The sequence below is a fragment of the Bradysia coprophila genome, unplaced genomic scaffold (assembly GCF_014529535.1).
Source record: "Bradysia coprophila strain Holo2 unplaced genomic scaffold, BU_Bcop_v1 contig_297, whole genome shotgun sequence".
Lineage (NCBI taxonomy): Eukaryota > Metazoa > Arthropoda > Insecta > Diptera > Sciaridae > Bradysia > Bradysia coprophila.
This window is the reverse complement of record NW_023503555.1, coordinates 9021164-9042627: the sequence shown is the minus strand read 5'-3', so window position 1 is coordinate 9042627 and position 21464 is coordinate 9021164. Positions and strand designations below refer to the sequence as shown.

General features: G+C 33.9%; 1 protein-coding gene across 6 annotated transcripts in view; it reads left to right on the top strand.

Moving 5' to 3' along the window:
• LOC119079084 (CUGBP Elav-like family member 1-A) overlaps nucleotides 1-20996 on the top strand; it is a 75710-nt gene extending 54714 nt beyond the window's left edge. For 5 of the 6 annotated variants that reach the window (XM_037186898.1, XM_037186897.1, XM_037186895.1 and 2 more), the window contains exons 5-7: nucleotides 7357-7530; nucleotides 17427-17567; nucleotides 18745-20996. In XM_037186898.1, the coding sequence (XP_037042793.1) occupies nucleotides 7357-7530; nucleotides 17427-17567; nucleotides 18745-19016 (587 nt within the window). In that variant the 3' untranslated portion in view covers nucleotides 19017-20996. The remainder of the gene's footprint in view (nucleotides 1-7356; nucleotides 7531-17426; nucleotides 17568-18744) is intronic. The other variant, XM_037186899.1, reaches the window with a different exon arrangement.
• The last annotated feature ends 468 nt before the right edge of the window (nucleotides 20997-21464 follow it).

Below are 21464 nucleotides of genomic sequence, written 5' to 3'. Positions count from 1 at the left end.
CGGTCATCCGATTTCCATAAACTTTTTTTTTGTCGATCGGTATTGTAAATACCTTTTATTTGACGTATCACTTACAAGTTTAACGTTTAAATGTCCGGAGATATCTTCGAAAATCCGTAAAGCACTTATTGGGCCACAGCTCGGGAGGGGTCGATCCAAAATCACTCATCTTCGAACGTAGCCTGTCTTTTGACATTACCAAACGGGAAAAAAAAGAATTTTCAAAATCGGATGCGTTTTACTCAAGTTATCGTGCAGACAGACAGACGGACAGACGGACATTTTTTTTCGCGGATTTGGCATCTCTAGACAACCACAATAGGTTTCCCCTTACTCAGGGAGTCCAATTCGACGTGTTACAAACGTATGCGTAAACCTATAAGACCCCAGTACTTCGTACGGGTCTAAAAATTTGAAAAGAAACGAAACTGTATCCCCGCTATTATGTGAGGTGAATGAATATATTCCGTCACTCTGTAGTATTTTGTACATTGAAACATGGTTTAGTTATGCTGAATGTACAAAATTTGCATGTTTTTAATAGAATTTAATACAACCCAATCTATATAAATCATAAAAAGAGGTAGCGCTACATACACACACATATAGCGTGGCAGTCGACTATTAACTGTTTAATCCATAACACAAAAAATGGTTTAAGTTGTACGAGTTGTGAAGATAGACGAGGAAATTGAAGGAAATATTATTTCATATTTTCCATTTTGTTAATCATTTCCACTGAATTCATATACGTCGGCGGTTAGGGTAAGAAATAAATTTTCGCACCATACTTTTGGCATGGCTCGAATTTAGCGTCAAGTTAGGAAAATGATTTAGTCACGGATTCGGTTTGCAAAGTTTTTATTTGGTATACATGAGGGTATATAGACCGTAAGATACACTGACGGCTACACGGGAAGAAATGAGTAACAATTGCAGCTTAAATCAGCTGAATTTGACATTTGATAACATTTTCTCTGCCAAAACTTGTTTTTGCCCAATTTGACAATTTTGTAAAATTTTCTGGATTTCTCTTCGAAATAAATATTTTGGTTACAAGAAAAACATGAAATCCGCTAGATTACGCAACATTTTTTCAGCGCAGCCAAGTTATTTGATGGCAACACTGAAAAAACGCTACGTAATCTATATCGAGGCTGTAAACTTTGGTGAGGTCACACAGATACAGATACGCGGGTGTCACACCACAGTTGATGATAAAATGACCGATTTCATAGAAAAATTATTTTTTTTATATGTAGAATCATCAGAAGTGGTGTGTTCCCGCGTATCTAAAAAAATGGCGATCTGCGTGACCTCCCCAAAGTTTACACCCTTAATCTATATGTGATCCCTCATCGCAAAATCATTGAAAATTTCCATAAATTTGAGGATGAAAATTACTAGGATATCATTAACAGATCCTTTTGGAGAGATCTCGTGAGAATTTTGTTTGGAAGAATTTGTTGCTAAACTTTATCTGCAAACAGAAAAGAAATTGTAAAATTGTTCCGAAGAATGTAATTTGAGGCTCGGGCGCGGGATCTTCGAGTATGGTCTAAGCGTTAAGTGTTCGAACACATTAATTCCCACAAAATATGAAAGGTATCAATCATACCAATCAGTAAAAAAGTTTATGAAAATCAATTTGTGCACTGAAGGCATGGCCCATTGAATGAAACTCACTCGAACTACTGCATTTTTCCTCAATTTCACAGTGGGTTCACATTTTCACGAATACTGATATCTTTCACATTACCGCTGAGACCATACTCGAAGAACAGAAAAACCGTTCCCGAGCCTCAAAGATTACAATGTTTTGCGGTTCACAGTATCTCCGGAACAACTTTACCAATTTTTTTCTGTTTGCAGTAAGAGTTCAACCATAAAGTATTCCTAGCAAAATTATTCGAGACCTTTAAAGACTGTTTTGTTATTCAAATTTGTGTAGTTTTGTAACTTTCATCCAAAAAACAGCAAAAACTGTATTTCCACCGGATTCCATATTTTTTCCTAGACAAAGTATTTGTTTCGATGAGAAATCCAGAAACTTTTGCAATATTGACAGAAGGGGGACCCTATTGGATAAGTGTAGTTCATTGAGCAGTAACAATGAAATGCACAATTTTTGTTGATTTTTCTCTGTGTGTATAATGAAGAAAGTGAATAAATTGGCAAGAGAAGCAATATTGACAGGCCTGAAATTAAACCATTTTTTTTTCTTCGTCGAAATCAAATGTTTGTGTTCGAAAGAAAACAAAACTGAAAAATTTTCAAATTCAGTGAAGCGGAAATTTGATGGATTGCGTAATCATGTGTCCATCAAATTATATCGTTGATAAATCGTATTAGCGAGCGACGTTTCACATTCAACTCTTCCCTTATATTACATTTCGTAGTCTATGGAAGTTACATTATCATGCTTCTGCACCGAAAACCGTTCATTTCATCAATGAAGCATCTTTTTCGGTGTGCTCTGCATATTCACTTCACGTAAAACCTCGACTTTTTAACTTTTCTGTCCTTGTGATAGAAATGTCTATTCTAGTACAATCTCACTCTTATAAATTTGATTGAGGAAAATAAAATGTTAATTGGAGAATGTAACAGTAAAATATTGTATTGCCTGTCTCCATGCGAAAGTTGACCATTACGTAGCAGTTTGCCCCCTGCAAAAATGTTCCATTACATGAAGAATATTTTGGGTCCGTTTTACGTGAGTTCGTTTGTGATAGACAACTTTCGCACGGGGCAGGCAACAAGTCAGTAATACATTGGATGCTGCTGAAGTAATTCATTGCATGTGGTAACTCACTCTTGTGATTTTGATCAACGTGCATTCTTTATAGACAATTTTAGTTTTTGTTGTCTACATTTGTCGCAAAGCCTCAAAGACTCGGTTGTTCAAAAAACTACAGTTTGCTTTTATCACAAAACAGCTATCTCATGTGATGAATTCTATGGCAACAAATTGTGCATAGTTCGAGGCGTGATTGGGTTGTCACGTTAAAACGGTGTTCCACACTGATCTTGTTATTGGCCGTAAAAGGCTGATTGTGACGACAGCTTCACAGATTTTGTTTTTTAAATTTATCGTTTCATGGCACCAATCGTAGGTAGTATGGCCTCGGTTTCAAAGCATAGCTCAATGGATTGATATGAAAGTGGTCTATCTGTCTATTGAATAGCTATTTGTTAACCAATTGGAGAAAATAGGAAATTATCTCACCGAGGTGAACACAACGTTTTTCATGCTTGCATTCTGCGAAAAACCGCATTTTTGGCCACTTTGAAGAAAATAAAATTCTCACATTGTCTCAGAATGACAACAAAACGACCTTTTCACAACGCTTCATAGTGGACAAAATAGGGATTTTCGCATCGCTAGCATGAAAAATAATATTCGTCAATTTCAATCCGTTGGATTGTTGTCAGTGTATCAACAAAAAATATACGAATTGGTTGGATCCAGAGCATATTTCTCAGAAATTATTTTCTTGAAACTTCTTTTATTTCTTAAATTTGTTTTCTTCTTGAAAAAAGCTCTAAGAAAAAGTCAAAAAATTCAAGAAAAGTCAAGAAAATAATTTCTGGAGAACAGGCCCTGGTAGGAGCTCTAATTTTTTTTTCCTGAAATATTCCGATAGGGTTTTCATATCAATCGGAAATGTAGCACTGTCGTCAATAGACGTAATTTTCGACAGAGAAAAAAAACTTAGATTTTCGAAAGATTAGGCATTTCCCTCCTTTTTTATCGCAACCCACATATTCGTTCACGTAACACGCTTCCCATTCGATGTCTTCCGCATATAATATGAATATTCTGCTGTTTCCAACTTTTTCTTCTTCGTCTTCGTTTTTTATTTTATTTTATTTTATTTACAGTACACATGAGTAATTTTTCCATTCTGATTTCCTTTCGATCATTCATTCCAACCATCCGGTTTTCATTCAAGCAGAAAGAAATTCAAAAATAGAAGTGTATGCCAAATACATATATCTCTCATTTGTGAGTAAATAGAGGAACGCACAAAACAGATAAAACTACTTGAGATTCGATTTTGATATTGTGGAAGTTATTGAAAATATTCAGTTTCCACTCTTATGCATGAAACAGAAACGAAATCTGGTTTTATTGAATTAAATTTATCAAGAGGAAGAGAAAAATTTATATTTTCGGGTATATCGGCTTTTTGGTGTATATTTTCTGGCATTTGTTGCTCATATAACACGTGCATATATGAACAGATTCCGATTTATTATCAGAATTATTATGGAGAAAAACGTACCGAAAATGTATCCGATTGACCGAACTGAAGCAATTCGTTTCTTTACATTTTTGACCTGTAAACCTAGGTCTGCTCCACACGTCCACCCACTATGTTTGTGAATTAAATGTATAATTTGAAGTTGTTCTCTCAAAAATAATCTCATTTTATATTTTGGGTACTCCTAAAGAAGCTATGATACGTCTTCAGACCACTGCTTCGATCTGAGAGAAAATTAAGTATTATTGGCGACAGTCGAACAGTGTACAATGAACCCTTTACCACCTTGCTGACAACTGTAGCGAATTATAGTTGAAAATGAAATTTCAACTTGTTAACTCGTGGCCAGTGTGGTCTGAACAAGAAAAGAGTATGCATGTTCATAAGGACTTCATGCACCTTCATACATGCCAAGCTTTGCTGAGCTTGCTGAGTTTTAAGAAACAATACACCTCATCTCATCGTTTTATAGTTACGATGCCCAACTTTATCTCACACAAAAAGAGAAACAGAGGTATAGGTCACCATTAATTATTGATTCTCCAGATCATTGTCCTCTAAACAAAAATGTGCCTAAAAAATTACTCCTAGTAAGAAAAGCCTTGGCTTACCTGAAAAATATACTAAGGTACCACATTTAAGACTCTTTCAACCAACTGAAATACAATCGCTAAACCGAACTGGTGTGCATACGTTATTTTGCACCAGCTGGTCCCATTTGGAATTGTATGTGACCAGCTGGTGCAAAATAACGTATGTACACCAGTTCGGTTTAGCGATTGTATTATATTCTTTCTATATGAGGATCACAACACGTTCAGTCGTATCAACATAATAAATAATAATCATTAACCTGTCACAGACGGCAAGCATATTAACAGTTTCACTATCTGATCTATTACTTCATTTGATCGAAGATTTATGTAGATTGATTTTCAAGAATCTTTTACTTCATTTGTTTTGAACATGTTTTTTTGCTATATAAGACCTCATTAGTCAGACCTTGTCGTTCATTCATGCTGTCGTTGTCGATAACAGTTTGACACAAAATCTTGTACTTCATTTTAACTTGTCATTTGTCATCGTTGTCGTTGGCGATAACCGATGAGCTGATCCGGCTAAAAAGGACGAACAAAGCAGAATTTATCAAAATTGTCATGTACGTTCTTTCCGGTGGAAGTGGTCACGAATCGCTTTTTGAAAATGATCTATTAAAGTAAATTGTACTCGTGACCGATATTGTTGAAAATGTAAAGGGAAGATGGATCAAAGTTTAGATCTAATCAATACAGTACGGTTCGTTAGTTTAGTTTACTAAACCGCGGTGGTGTTGAGTTCACTCACAACGAGCCGCCACTTTAACAAAATGCAGTCATGGTGGCATTTAGCACGTATTGTAAACAAACATTGTATTAAAGTGCGCACTAAAACACAGATGGCATGACAGCATTCGAAACAACGATCAGGTTTTAAGAGGAATGTAGGCTCTGTCCAAAAGGCTACATTAGGCGTTTTTTTAAGTACTGTATTTTCGCTGATATCTGTTTACAAAAATCCTTTTTTTAATGTTAGACGACAATAATCACCACAAATGTGATAGTATAGAACTGATCAAACAACTCAAATCGATATCAGCAAAAAACGCTTTTATGTAGGCTCAGTAAAGCCTCTTAAGAGGCTTGGGTGCTTAGCTAAAAAGCGAATATTCTTAGCCTACATTTATGCATTTTTCCATTGTATTTTAGATGATATCCGTTCACTTTTTAAATAATGTAAATCAGCAATAACAACCACAAAAGTTCTGGCTTTCAATAAAAAATACTACTTTTTTCCGTCGGTTGCACCAGTTCTGAGGAAACTGAACAATTTATGTAAATTTGATGAGCTGCTCACTTTATTCAGGACTAGTCAGACCGACGCAAATATTTCTAAAATTCTAAAATTTATCGGAAGCCAACACTTTTGTGGTCATGATTCTGAAACGATCCAACGATACAATAAAATACGCACAAATGAAAGGCTACAATTTCAGCTCAGTATCCATGTCCCTTAAATTAAGAGGAATCTACACATAGCTAAATTGTTGCCTACATTTGGGCGCAAAATTACAGCTATGTTGATGATAATCTTGGTCTATAGTCCTTTTTGTAAAAAATACGACCATTGTAAAAGTAAAAAAATTGAAATGTTTATGGGAGATGTAACCAAAGCTCGATAAAACTCAATATTTCACGACAATTGTCACATATTTTGAATGTTCTGGTAATTATCACCATAAATATTTCAATTGTTTACCAAAACTAACACGTTTAAACATCAAACGATGGTTGTATTTTTTCCAAAAATGACAATAAACCAAAATTGTCATCAAAATAGCAGTCATTTTGCGCCCAAATGTAGGCAACAATTTAGACATGTGTAGATTCTTCTTAATGAAGCAATCTATTAAATAATAGTCTTATCAAGGTAATTGGATTCAGTTTATCGTTTCATCACAAGATCTGTCATATACTTTTTGCTACCCCCTCGTTCTGTCTCTGAAAAATGAAAACGAGAAAAACCAAGTGAAAAAACGCTGCTCTACGTTCGAGCTAAAATGCATTGTCTCACTAATTTTGATTTTCTTTTTATTAAAACTCGACAATTATAATATGCGTTTATACGGAAGACTCTATTAAAATATACCACGTTGATTGCGGACCATGCGAACGGTGAATAAATAACTTTTATCATTTTTTTTTCACTGTAAAAGCTTTTAACAAAGTTTAACTTGTACACTTGTAATTTTCTGCTATTTACCTCTCTTATACTCTTTAAATAATGCATTTAAATGTCATGTTCTCTATAATTTCCTGTACAAAAAAAAAACAGAAAGACGAGAAAGGGAAAATTAAAATTTATTTTCATAAAACAAAAATTAGATTTTGGTTGTTTGTAATGGCTTTATTAAGTGTTTTGTAATTAATTTGTTACAAATTTTGTATTTTTTTCACATAAAACAATTTATTTACTTATTTATTACACTTAGTATGTTGTTGTTCGTTGTTCGTTGTCTATTTATATTTAAACACAAAAAATAAACAAACAGGGCTAAGTGGTGTACAAACTGATACAACATCGGTAGCAGCGGCTAATGGAATGCTAGCACCATTTTCCGTACAAAATTTATTAACAATGGCTGCATTAGGTCAGCCACAATTGGGTGCTTCTAACCAACAAATTTCAGCTCAATTAACAAATGCGGCAGCTCCGTCGTCGTTGTGTAAGTATCCAATTTTTTTTATTATTTCTTGTTTGTTTTAGTTTGTTTGATTTGTCGTATTTTTCTTTTAATTTTAATTTTATTTTAATTGAATGTTTCCTTCCTGTGTATACTGCAAGACTTAGTTGATATTTTTAATTTTATTCGCATTTTTAATACACTGTTTTTAACGAAGAATGTTTTGTTTGTCTTACTCATATAAGGATGCCGAAAAATACCATCGAAATTAATGCTAACCTTTTACCAAAATAACCTTGATCTCTAATTTGGTTCCCAGCAAATTGTCAGCCCATTTAGGAATTTAGAGTTTTAGTGGTCAGGGGCGCTATGACGAAATGTGGCGATTGGCTATTCACTTTTGTGTACCGCAACCAACTTCAATACCGCATGTAACATCCCACAATTAGTTCATTTTCGTTCATTTTAAGTAATATAGAACGCAGTCAGTTTAACTGAGTCAGTTATTGTGAAAAAAATCAAGGTTCTGAAAGAACAGGTTAATACAACACTGAGTTGATCACGAAGGCGGTGACACACAAATTGCGTCAGCGGCTACGAAGTTTACATGTAAAGGAAACTTAACAAAAGCAAAATTCCGAATTTTCCAAAAAACCATTTTCTTCAAGTTTATTTCACACACTATCTGTATCAACTTTGGTGTCACCCGGCTTCGTGTTCTTTCAGAGCCTTGAAAAAAATCATTTTAATGCTACCGTTCATGAAATTGGTTGTGTCAAGACTGTTGAAACTTTCCTAAGTTCACATCGTATGAGACACAAAAGCCAAAATTTACAAGTTTAGGAGTTTAAGAGAGTAGGGATCATTCGTAATAGCGCATTTGCATTACCGTCAGTGTTAATATTCGTTGAGGTGAATTCGATTCCATCCAAATTAGCAGGTGCGGTATTACGTCAGTAATAAATGAGAAAATATTCCAATGAAAACATCACAAAAATGAATGAACATTTCACGCTCTATCAATCAAATGTCTTTAAGTTTCACCCAAAATACACCGATCTTTCACGAATCTGCGCTAGCTGGGAAAATCTAGGCAGTTCGACAAAACGGCTTCAATTTGAGCGGTCATACCAAGGTGCATAACTATAATACATGGTAATAAATGGGACTGTCATCAGTTATTAACGGCGAGAATAAGTTGTTTGATCTGGTCCGTTTCATCTTATATAGAAAAATGTATGCTAAAACAAATGAAGTAAAAGATTTTGTGTGGAAAATTAGGTGATAACAAATCAAGTAGCAGATTTAAAATGGTTTAAGCACGTTAAAACAGAAAAGTGTCAGATCGAACACATCTCGCTTTAGACTATAGTTTTAGATTCGTTAAAACGTCACCTCTGCTGAAATTTCGGGTTAAAATTATAGCTACGATTCAAGGTATATTTGGTCAAAGTATTAAAGACTCGAAAATTTTATAAACGATTTTTGACACCCTATGTATTGATGGAGCTAATAACTTTCTAAAAAGTAATCGTTGTCGTTCCCAAATTTATTATTGCACTCTATTCCGTTATCTGTGCTAAATTTTGTTTGTTGTGTCTGCAAAGCAATGTAAACGATCGACTTTTACATGTTCATTTATATTTTCTCTGTTTTTGTATATTTTTTTGTAAATTTTCAGTAGAAATTTTGCGGTCTACATGTGCATTGACTGTTTGTTTAAGCGATATCATTGATATTCTAACTGTCCAATTTTATTTATTTATTTTAGATTATGTTGCATGTGTGTGTTGATCATTTGGCAAAACACCAATTGAATTTATATTTGAGCCTTTTTAACCGAATTTTAATTCCCTTTAAATGAATTCATACAAACTTTTGTTGCTTTCATTGAAATTCATACCTATAACATTGTACGTACCAATATCGTATTGTATGGCCTGTGGACTAATTGCAAAACATGAAATATAATTTCAAAACTTGATTCATAAAGTTTTGTTTCAAATTTAATGTGAGCGTTTCAAAAACCTCTGCCTAACTTTGTGAAGTGAAATTCTAGAATTTATCTGAAAAACATGTTCGAGAAAATTGGCAAAATTTTTAGAAAATTCGAGAAATATTTTTCAAAGATTGGCAGTTGAAACGATAAGCCAATCAGGGTCGATTTTCGTGAAATTGATTCTTGAAAATTCTCGCAATTCCTAAAAAATCTCAGATTAAGATTTTCGAGAATTTGAATTCTTTAAATTCTCGTAATTTTTCAAAATTCTTGAAACTGCTACGAATCCTGGCTAAGACTAAGAAAGGGCAGCGCCGGTTATTGCTAGTCTTTGTTAGAAGCCAATTTGCACTTCAATTGAAAAATCAAATTTTTGTTGAAAGACCTGGCGTGCCTGACAAGTAGAGTTTTAAACTTGTCAGGCATGCCAGACCTGAAGGATCCAATACAGTCTGTTTATCTTTAGAAAATACAATTTTAGATTTATCAGAGTTTTAAATGACGTCCCAGTTTACAGTTTGTTCAAAAATGAAATGCACAGTTTTTAGTATTTCGAGACATTTCAAAATTTCAATCTGTCAGATAGTAAAGGATGCGTTTAATTACCCGGCGCATTAAAAGATTTGAAATTTGAATGATTTTTTCCACAGCTACAGATTTTTGCATGTTAAGTTTCTTACATTTTTGGCAGATAGCATTAAGGAAACTTAGATTTCGTAGGAAGAATTCGTGGACGGAAAAATGTAAATTTATTTTGAGTCTGAGTATTGTTCTACATCTATGATTTCTCTTAGATCGTGTTTCTATTCAAACAAATCGATGGTCTTTGAATACTCAAATCTGTAGAAAGACCGTCTGCTTCATACATTTAGCAAATTTTTTACAAGAAGTTTTATCAGCACTGGAAGTGACGATATTGGAAACACAAATAAGCATCAGGGAAAAAAAATTTGTCAACAATTATAAAAAAATGTGGCTCCTCTACAGTCCAACCGACTAGGCGAATAGATCAATTTTTGCATTTATCAATTAGTTTCAGTGATCATTCTAATAATTATAACGCACTACATGGGAATAGAGTTGAATTAAATTCTACTTTACACACATTTAATAGTTGCTTTTGTTATTCAATGCACAAAACTTATTCTACAAAACCAGTTCATTCGGCCAACATACATTTCTATTGAAATGGCAATTGTCAAAATGACATCGAAGCCATTGATTTATGATGCCAAGAAGGAACATTCATCTCGCAGAAATTTTACTTTTTCATTACTTTTTATGTTTTTGTATTTACTTTGAGTTATCATGAATAATGAAAAGGATTTCGTAAAATCACAAAAAAATAAACAAAACAATAAAAGAAATGAAAAAGTAAAATTTCTGAGAGATGAATGTACCTTCTCGTCATCATAAATCAATGGCTTCGATATTATTTTGACAATTGAAATTTCAATAGAACATGTTTGTTGGCTCAGTGGACTGGTTTTGTAGAATAGGTTTTGTGCATTGAATATTTAACAAAAGCAACTATTAAATGTGTGTTAATTATAGGTTAATTCAACTCTATGATTCCCATGTAGTGCGTAATAATTACTAGAAAGATCACCAAAACTAGTTGATCAATGCAAAAATTGAACTTGACTTGAAGCAAATTTATTCGGTATTTGAAAAAGAGTCGCTAATATATGCAGCTATAGTATTTTTGACAACTATTAAAAGTTATGGAATGTATTGTGGATTGGATTGTTTCGATTTATTTAAAATTCTCAATAGTGGCTGGGTTTTAACAGTTAGCCGCTGTACAACACCATCGATTTCTTTGAATAAAGACACGATCTAAGAGAAATTATAGATGTAGAACAATACTCAGACTAAAAATAAATTTAAATTTTTCCGTTCGCAAATTCTTCTGACGAAATCTAAGTTTCCTACTATTAAAATGCTATTTGCAAAAAATGTAAGAAACTTAACATGCAAAAATCTGTAGCTGTGGAAAAAAACCATTCAAATTTCAAATCTGTTAATGCGCTGGTTAATTAAACGCATCCTTTACTATCTGACAGATTGAAATTGTCAACTGTCTCGAAATACTAAAAACTGTGCATTTCATTTTTGAACAAACTGTATGATATTTTGGTGCAACATTTGAATTTAATAAAGTTTATTCAAATTTTGCGTTAAAATATCATACACTGGAAACACTTAATTCACTGGAAACATCGTTTACTCTTACAACATTTGAAATACTCTCAAATGTGTTTTATTAGACTGAACCAACTGTACCTTAACTTTGACAATAATTTGAATTTTCCACGATGTGTAACGACTGAGATATACATTAGGGCTTCCCCCGTTAGAGCCGACTTATCGCTGAATGACAAAGGTCGTAGAAAAGTCTGTTTCACCTTGCAAAACCCAACAATACTTCAATCTCCATTTGTGACGCGATGAGGGACTGTAAGAATTGGGTTTGATTCTTAAACTTTTATGTTTGTCGTCTGTTATCTTGCTTTCATATAAATGTTTGTTAATGAAGTAATAGATCTCATATTGATAGGTGAAATTTTGATTAAAGGAGGTAAATATGTAGTTATACGCTTGCCGTATAGGATAAAAATTCAGATGGTACGGATACAGATGGTCCAATAAATTATGATTTTGAATTGCCTGAATTGCTTAGAAAATTCTGTTTGACTTCTCTTCTTGGAACGTATCCTTCTTAATGTTAATAACTCACATTCACTGTTCCGTTACAGACGTCAACAATGTTAAATGACCAGAGGAAAATTAGGAAAATTTGATATTTTTTATTCGGAGCTTAACTATTTACTACCACCGTAACTACATATGGTAAATTTTGCATATATTCACACATGAATATTGTGAACAAACTCCGTATCATCTGTCTACCATTCGAAGTTAAACTTTCAGATAGAAAACGAGATGTTGATATTTGAGCTAACTTTTTATGAAAATTAGTTTGTGTTTCGAATTTAGAAAATTTCTATTTGCAAAAGTTGTTTTATTTATCTTCCGTTTCGTTCACAAGTTTAATGTCGAAAGTAAATAATTAAAATACCGCCGTAAAGGCACTAGACTGACGGAAACGGAAATAAAAACCCACACACGAGACAGTGCAAATGATGCTTTAATTTTGAACTTAATAAAAAAAAAAATCTGAGAGTCTTCAAATAGTTGTTCAAGATCAGCAATGTAATAAGGAATTGAGTTACATAGACGGTTCACAATGTTCAGTCAGGTATAGTTATGAAGCTTTTTCTTGGAAGTCCGACGTCATCAATGTTTGTGCAGTGTTGCCATTATTGTCGTTATTTTACGTCTTATTAAAATTTTATGCGAAAATTCTTAGGGATCATTCAAATAGTGCGCGTACTACAACATTGAGAAAAAACTTCTGTTTTAATGTTTTTTTGATCTTTCTTTTAGCGTACGCACTATTTTAATTACCCCTTATCAATACCCCTTTAGTAGTTGTAAATTAATGTCCCTTAAATCTGGCGGTGAAAAATGTTCGCCGACGTCTCACACACTAAACGTCTAAATATGGAAAGGGACATGTCTAATTGGCGAATTATAAGTAAAATGAAATTTCATTGATTTAGCTAAATAGGCTGAATAGCCCAATGGGCTGACGACGGTTTTTCTTCTGAAGTATCGAAAAAAAATTAATGACATAATCAGACTATTCGAAACAAAGATAAATCAATGAAATTTCATTTTGCATATTATTCACTAATTGTACAGCCTTTCCGCATCTAGATATTAATTTGAACTTCAAAGTTTAAGTAGAATTTGGAATACCACCGCAGTTCCAATGGATTTAACGGCTGCGTCAGATAAGTTGGTTCATAAAAGAAATGGAGCGCTGATATTAGTAATTTAATGACGGAATATAATAGAATTATACAAAAATCTATTAAATTTGAGCGTTAGTTTCCAAACAACATTTCCCTATTCCGATGATAAGTTTGTCGTCTTTGAAACATTAAATTCTCAGAAGAGTGCTTTTGATTTATGTTTCCTTCAGATTTTATTAATTTTAAATACTTTTCAGCAGTGCAATGAAGATGCCAAAGTGAGATTTTTCTACAAGATACTTGAATGGTTCATTCCGGTTTTCCCTTTTGATGCCGCACATGGTACAGACAAGTTAAATGCAATCGACAAGTTAAATGAAACAAATTATCTCTTCATCCACATTTATGACAAACAGTTTCGTCTGTTTCATTTCACAAGATGATTGCTTCCACTGCTTTTGCTTTTGAGTACTTGACGTCAATAGTTTCGTTTACATTTCATTTAATTTTTCAGCAGAACACAATTTCCGGTTATATTCGCTCTATAAAGGTGTCCTGCACATGGTAGCTTTCTAAAATATGTTACATGGGAAAAGTTCTCGAATCACGACCTCAAAATTGTGTGTGTACGTTTCAGACATTTTTCTTTTCTTTTGAGAAACCAACTGAAGATTTATCAAAACTTTTATTTTTCTTATAATATTCGAGTTGGAAGCAATTTTTTTTATCCGCCCTCAAAAGAAAAACTTTCAGTGCTTCAGAATATGGATGCAGAAACTGTGAACTGTGTGTGCACGACAATTCTTTGTTCATGCAATGTTTTCAAATGCCAATTCAAGAGGAAGGAACTAAACTTTTAAAGTTTAAAAGGCCAACAAGATTTCTAATTAGAGTTTTAAAGGAGTTATTTTAAGTACAAGAGTACGGCTGTGTACGAAGTTTAATTACTTAATAATTTGTTTGGCTTCTAATGTTTACTGTACAAGAAGAGGAGAAAAAAATTCCACCGATAGAATAATTTTATTGCCATACATTAAACATTCTTTTGATGCAGACCAATCGAAACTTTCTTATAACATCAACGTCACGTTGTCATGTCCTGTGTATAAAAAAAGATGTTCGGGATTTTTCAGTTCAGCTTTGACTTTATTCAAATTTTTAAATGCAACAATTAGCACTGAGCAGAAGAGACGAAGGGGTTGCCCAATGGAAAACTTGATAAACGCCGGTCTAATAAGGATCTTTAATGAGAATCACACACTTTAACAAAATGTCTTAGAGTGAAACTACTTAGTAGAGTTAACCTTTCTCAGACAGCAAGCATTTCAGTTGTTTCACTATCGGATCTGCTACTTCATTTGATCAAAGTATTTTCAACAGACTGATTTAAAATCTTTTACTTCACTTTTTGCTAAAAGACCGCAGTCGTCCGTAGTAGAAGTAGTTTTCGATAACATCTTTAATAGCAGTCTCCTTGTGGTTTTGAAATAAAGACAGTGGTAGACAAATTAATTCGCTTAATTTAGAACTGTCATCTGTTATCGATGGAACCGACAAAGATAAGCGACAATCTCTGGTCAGTCTGCGCTTATATATCGAAATATATGCTAAACTAATGAAGTAAAGATTTTGCATCAAACCCCAGACGGATACTTTACATGAAGTAGTAGATTTAAGAATGCAATTCGTTAATCGATGATAATCCTTCAGACTCCATCGAAAGTGGGAAAACGAATCATTTTAAAGTCCATTGAAAATCCTCCGAGGATTTTCTGTTTCAAATTCCTTTATCAACGAAATATACAGATATCCGCGTAAGCAAATAGATTTCTCCCACACACCAATCCCTTGTAATTCAAATTTTCTTTTGACTTACTGTCAAACTTGGCAGGAGAACAAAAGAAAACTTTGAAGTAGGTCCTCGACTAGGTCTCATTCGTGTAGCTATGTGTACCCAGACTAATAGAAATTTTTAGATAAATAAAATCTTCTCTCCTCACCCACACCAATCTAAAATATTCAGTGGGTTAACTACGAAATACAATAACTGTTCGCGCTGACAACATAGTAGTTATTGGTGCAACAAAAATCGTATGAAGGTAGCATTAGATGTGGAGATGTTGACAAGAACTAGACACTAGTCTTAGCTTTATGCTAAGCGAATCATGAGAAAAATGGAATTGTATGTTCTAAGTAAAAATTTGTTACATTTTTCTTGTGGTTCGTTCAACATGCACATGCATTAAGCTAAGACTGGCACACTTACGTTGAGAGTACTTTTTCTGCTGCTTGACATGGAGAATGTAACCGATTTTTGTTGCCGACATTATTTGCATTGCCCTTTGATCTTTCAGGGTGCGAACAGTAGTTAGAGTAGTTGTTGTTGTAGTATATCGTTAATTATTACTTCTCTCTGAATTTATGGTATTCTCGCCAAGCAAAACTAACAATTTTTTTTTTTCAAAACACAGGCGAGAAAACAGTTGTAACGTATGAAGTCTTAGTTGTGAAAAACGTTGTGTTTAACTTCGGAAAAACGTTGATAATTGCATTTTCTCTGGTGACTTGTGGCACTCGAAATGCAATTTCTAACTTTTCTCCTTTCTTTCTTCTTCTTTTTCAGCAAGTTTCTATCCACTGCTGTATGTAGGCCTCTCCAACTTCTTTCCATTTCTCCCTTGTTAAATAGAAAAACCATTTTTCATATTCGTGGTGTGGTTTACCCTTTTTTCTCCGCTCAATAGGCCATGAGAAAAATGCGTTGATGATTGGTCGAATGACATTCCCAATGACAACTTACTCTCAATGAAACTTTTCTCACTTGAACTGTCACTTTGCTTGAAAACTTTGTTTTGAAAAATGGAACGGTGAAATTCACTGGGTGAATTGATGTTTTCTGTTTCGTGGAGAAATTACACATCGCACATACGAGAGGTTTGAAATGGGGGATTGAAGTTTTGACCAATTCGACGCAGTACGTTATTCTAATCAAAAAATTGTTCTACGTTATGGCTATAAAATGCACAGATTTTTTTATAAAATTAATTTTGTATACAAAGTACGACCCAAAATCGACCCAATTTTGTCAGCCGCCTAAAATGTGCCGGAGGCCGTTTCCAGTCTCGATGAAAATAAGTATGTGTAAAGTGTTCTGCAGCAAGAACTACATGGGTATCGACAATTCTGATCAAAATAATTTCTAAAAACAGTGTAAAATCAAAAATATAGGGCCGCCATTTTGTTTTCTTATGGGCGTAAGTTCTAAACGAACTTATAAAAAGATCAAAAGACATACCGTAAAACAATTTTTTGTTTGGAATGATGTTTTACTCTGATTAAAAATAACTTGTCAAAACTTCAGTCCAATTCGGACAGAACATCGCTCTTGTTGGAATTTCGAAACAAAAAAATTCACTGCAAGACAGTGCCGTATTTTGTTCAGAAAATGCGAAAAACTGGTTTTGGGTGTGATGGTAATGAGTCATTTTCTGGTCGCAAGCCAACATTTTTTTTTGCACTCTAAATCCAAACCTACGCGTCTCATTATGATGATATCACAGAGAGGCAGGAAACAGTTGAATTCCGTCACAGAATTGCATAAAAGGTATTAAAGAAAGGAAAAACTACACCAAAATGAACTTCAATTAGACTGATATCACAGTGCTAGTCTCTGCGCCAGACGAAGAAGAAGACGAAAACGAAAACCCCTTAATCCAAAAATATTGATTCATTAATGAAGCTTAAGTTCAAATAACAGCGGAAAAAAAATTTAAAAAGAAAATAATTCGACCTGACATTTCAATCTCCCCTAATTAATAATATCGTTTTCAATTTTCTCTTCGTCTTCTTTTTTTGCCAGGGTTTTTTCTCATAATTTATATATTATGATAGGAAGGGGATAATTATTTAATTTTAAGCCGATAAAAATTTTAATATTCAGATAAAAAAAAATCAGATAGAAATATATTTGGGCTCGGGGAGTCGGTCGACAAATGGGAATATCAATTTTTCATAATAATTAATTTAAAAGAAAATTACCTGACAATTTTAACGATTTTTTTTTCTCTTTCCTCATCCTTTCTGTTTAAATGAAATTGTATCCAAATCTGTATCTACAGGGACAGTTCCCGATACACTTCCGTCAGCCTATACAACAGCCGCGTTGCCACAGTATGCTGGAGGATTATATTCACCCACACCACTGACGAATAACAATCTCACCGCAACAGCTTCAATAGTGGCTGGGAAACAAATTGAAGGTAAATTTTTCTTTCATTTACGTCGTCGGGTGTTTTTGTTGTTGGATTTTTCTTGTGTAAAAAAAAGAAAGATTTTTATTCTCTCCTTTGGATGGGTTTGCGGCGATACGTACACTGTACAGTGTACATGTATGTATGTACAACACACAACTGAAATCTATTTATTACATCGTGAGGGTATGAATGATTGGATATATTGAAAATGGAAGTCACTATTGATTGAGGAAATTGGAAATTTAAGAAATTTTTGTAATGCTTTAACACACAGTCAGTCTTTTTGCGTTTTGTACAAAAGAAAATGAAATAAGAGCTTTGCCGAAACGAGCAAATTGTATATCTTTTTCGTCGTCGACAATGCGATTACTGGTTCCGTGTTGTATCTGTACGAAAATGCTCGAATATGCGGAAAATTATTTTCAATTTGAATGGAATACACGTATGCCTTTTTCGCAAGCGTATGGTGTAACAATTGTTGAACGAAAACGAAATTTTTTGCATGGGAGTAAGCTGGGTAAATGAGGCGGTAATAGGACTCGTCAAGATTCCATTTTGCAGGGAGAGAATCGAATAAACGATTGGAAATGAAATTTAAGCCGGAAGTGGGTGTTAGGAATGTTTCTCACGACATTGTTGGAGATGTGGTGCAACGTTTCAATTTTATTTTAATTAGCAGACGAGACAAATTGATTGAACTGAAGATGCGTGATATTGATGGCGAGGGTGCAAGTGAATCAAGGGATGTTTGGACAAATGACGGAATGAGTGGGAACTCGCCAGGGCCTATTTAATAATGTTCTTGAAAATTCCTGAAAATTCGTGAAATCTTCGAAAATTCTTGAAATTTAAAAATTGTTGAAAATTCCTGAATTTTCTGAAATTCTTGAAATACTTGAAAAATCCTGAAATTCAGAAAGTGGAGTGGACACCCGTGACGTAATCCACTGTACTTACTATCACAGTTCAATACAAAGGAAATTTTAAGACTTAGCATAACACTGCTCCTAGCATGAATGCAAAATTGTCTGGATCCGCCCCTGGCTTTTTAGCGTCTGAAATATAAGTGGTAATGTTAGGACCAGCGCTACGACCTCACATCCTTTGTACGTCCGTCACAACAATCACCAATTAATTACAACACTACCACAAGTCCATTGAACGAAAATTTTTATGATTTTAGGTCCAGACGGTGGTAATCTATTCATCTACCATCTACCTCAAGAATTCACCGACACAGACCTAGCCTCAACGTTTCTGCCGTTCGGTAACGTTGTGTCCGCCAAAGTGTTCATTGACAAACAAACGAATCTATCGAAATGTTTCGGTTTTGTGTCATACGATAATTCGCAATCAGCCCAGGCAGCCATTCAAGCGATGCATGGATTTCAAATCGGAGCTAAAAGACTTAAAGTACAATTGAAACGATCGAAGGATGCTTCAAAGCCATATTAGTAACGTAAGATAAAAATTCCTTTTCTAGAAAATATTTTTTACTGAAAAATTGATGTCATACCACGTAGGAGTAAAAGATTTCCAAAAAAAATGTAAAAATAAAAAAAATAGTCCAATGAGTAGTTGTATTAGGTAAAACACGAAACTAATTGTCCTAATAAGAATCTGGTCCACTCAGATCGAATTAACTTTTTAAATGAACTTCAAAAGTTTAAGCGGAAAAAATTTTCCAATTCTATCGAGACCATTATTGAAATCAATCTCGTGTATTCTTCAGCAAGTTCTAAACACAATTCTGCGAAATTTAAGTTCCACATTCTACCCGTTCGACAGCACTTCTCTAATTTATTGACTCTAGTACTTCATTTGATAAAATCATTTCCAGAGTGATCTATGTGTGAAATCCTGTAGTTCGTTTGTTTTAAAATTCATTTTGTTATAAACAAGACGACATAGCGTAAATGTCATTGCTCATTTTTGTCGTCGTTAACGATACCAGATGATAATAGTCGTTCGTGGATCAATCTTGGCTATCTCTACTTTTAGTTTGAAAATACCAATCTGAAATTGTCTGGTTCAGTTTCAGATTGGAATTCGGATTAAAAATTCAATGGAACTAAATGAACTAAAAGCCAATCAGAAGAGATCAGCACCTGAAATTTTCTCTCCGATCCTGCCCTGTCCTGAAGTACTCAATTTTAGGTATTTATATTCTGGGAAGCTCAAATGTTAACAGATCCGGATCTGACACAGAACCAATCAATCATTTCATTATTAACACTGAGAAAGTGTTCATTTGGAAACAATTCGTCGATATCAACATATTTCAAAGTGGATCAACGAACTTTGAGAATTATGTTCGGAATTGCATTAGGTTTATGGAACCATTCTCAAACGTAAGCGAAGCGAAAAATGCGACGAATTTCAGATCTTCTTTTGTACGCAAAAATGCTAGGAAAAAAATATGAAAAATGTAGCGGTAGCCCTCTTGCCGGTCTGAGATATTGAGATCCTAATGAGAGCACGTAGTTTTTTTTAAATTAATATTTGTTATTTTGTTGTTCATGCGTCACAACCAGGGCCTATTTTTGAGAAAATATTTTCCCAAATTTTCTTAAAAATGTGCAACAAAATTTTCAAGAGCAAGTTCTGGTCGACCTGCTTCGCAGGAACAGATCTGTGAGAAACTAACTCGCTTAAAACTACGACTTAAAGTAAATGCCTTAGCAACAAAAGTGACTATTACTGTTCTACGGTCCCAAACTTTTCACTCAACAAAAATGTTGGTCTCCATGCAACACAAAAAAAAAATTAACGCAGGCATTCAATGTCGTATTGCCCTGTGTTCCATACAGTCGTGCGTTCTGCCGTCGTATACAACTCAACCAAAAACGACCCATAAAAATCTAATTTGTGAAATAAAATTCAATTGGAAGAGAAGCTCACTTATTAGCAGAATGGGAATCAATATGAAGAATACACTCGAGAATAAAACGGATTAAGATAATGGGGACACTCGAACGTTCGCTTTAATATTAAAAATGAAAAAAAAAAAATCAAATCTTGAAATGAAATATTGTTTTGAAACCTTCGCTGTACTGAGTAGCAGTTTTCGTTCGTCAGAATATGGTAAAGAAATAAAAAATAAAATTTAAGCCAATGATAGACACCAAAATAGAATGTTAACGAGTTGAGTTAATGCCTCATTTTTCTTACTGAAGAAAATTTAGTAGCTAAGTGAATTAAGTCGTTTAGGGAGTATTTTTAGTGCTGATGATTTAGTTGTTTAAGTAAGGTTATGTTGCTAAGTTACATTAAATTAGATCGATGTAAGTTCACATTGCAAAAAAAAAAGATTTTTAATTGGAAATTGATTGGAATGAAGAAGCGAGGATGTTTGTCATGTTTTTTTTTACAAAAAATTTTAATTGACACCGACAAATTGAACAGGAAAAGTAAAGAGAATGTTTGAGTATAAAATAGTTCGTTTTAATTGCAGAGCTGGGAGTGGTGAGTAGACGAGTACCCACTTTTAAACAACTTTTTCTATTTTTTTCCCACGCTAGAAATACACACGTGTTATATGTAATAAAATGGTCACGTGTCAGACACGTGATTGAAAAAGCTACCACACGTGTCGAAAGCTATAACTCGTGTGTTGTGGTAACGGTTTTATTGATTTAACGGCTTTATTGAATTAACGGTTTTATTGAATGTTCTCTAGCATATTGATTGAGTCAGTAAAAGTGACCTCGTTATCGTCATTTATTGAACCTCAATCAGATTTTTCTCATCGAAAATCAAAACATTTATTTGACCCCATTCATTCTCGCATGTAAAAAAAATTAATGTCCTAGCGTCCATACATAAATACTCCTTCTTCCATTCACCGAATTGCAGACTCATTATTGAAATGTCAAAAAATATGGTTGTTTATGACCTTGGAAC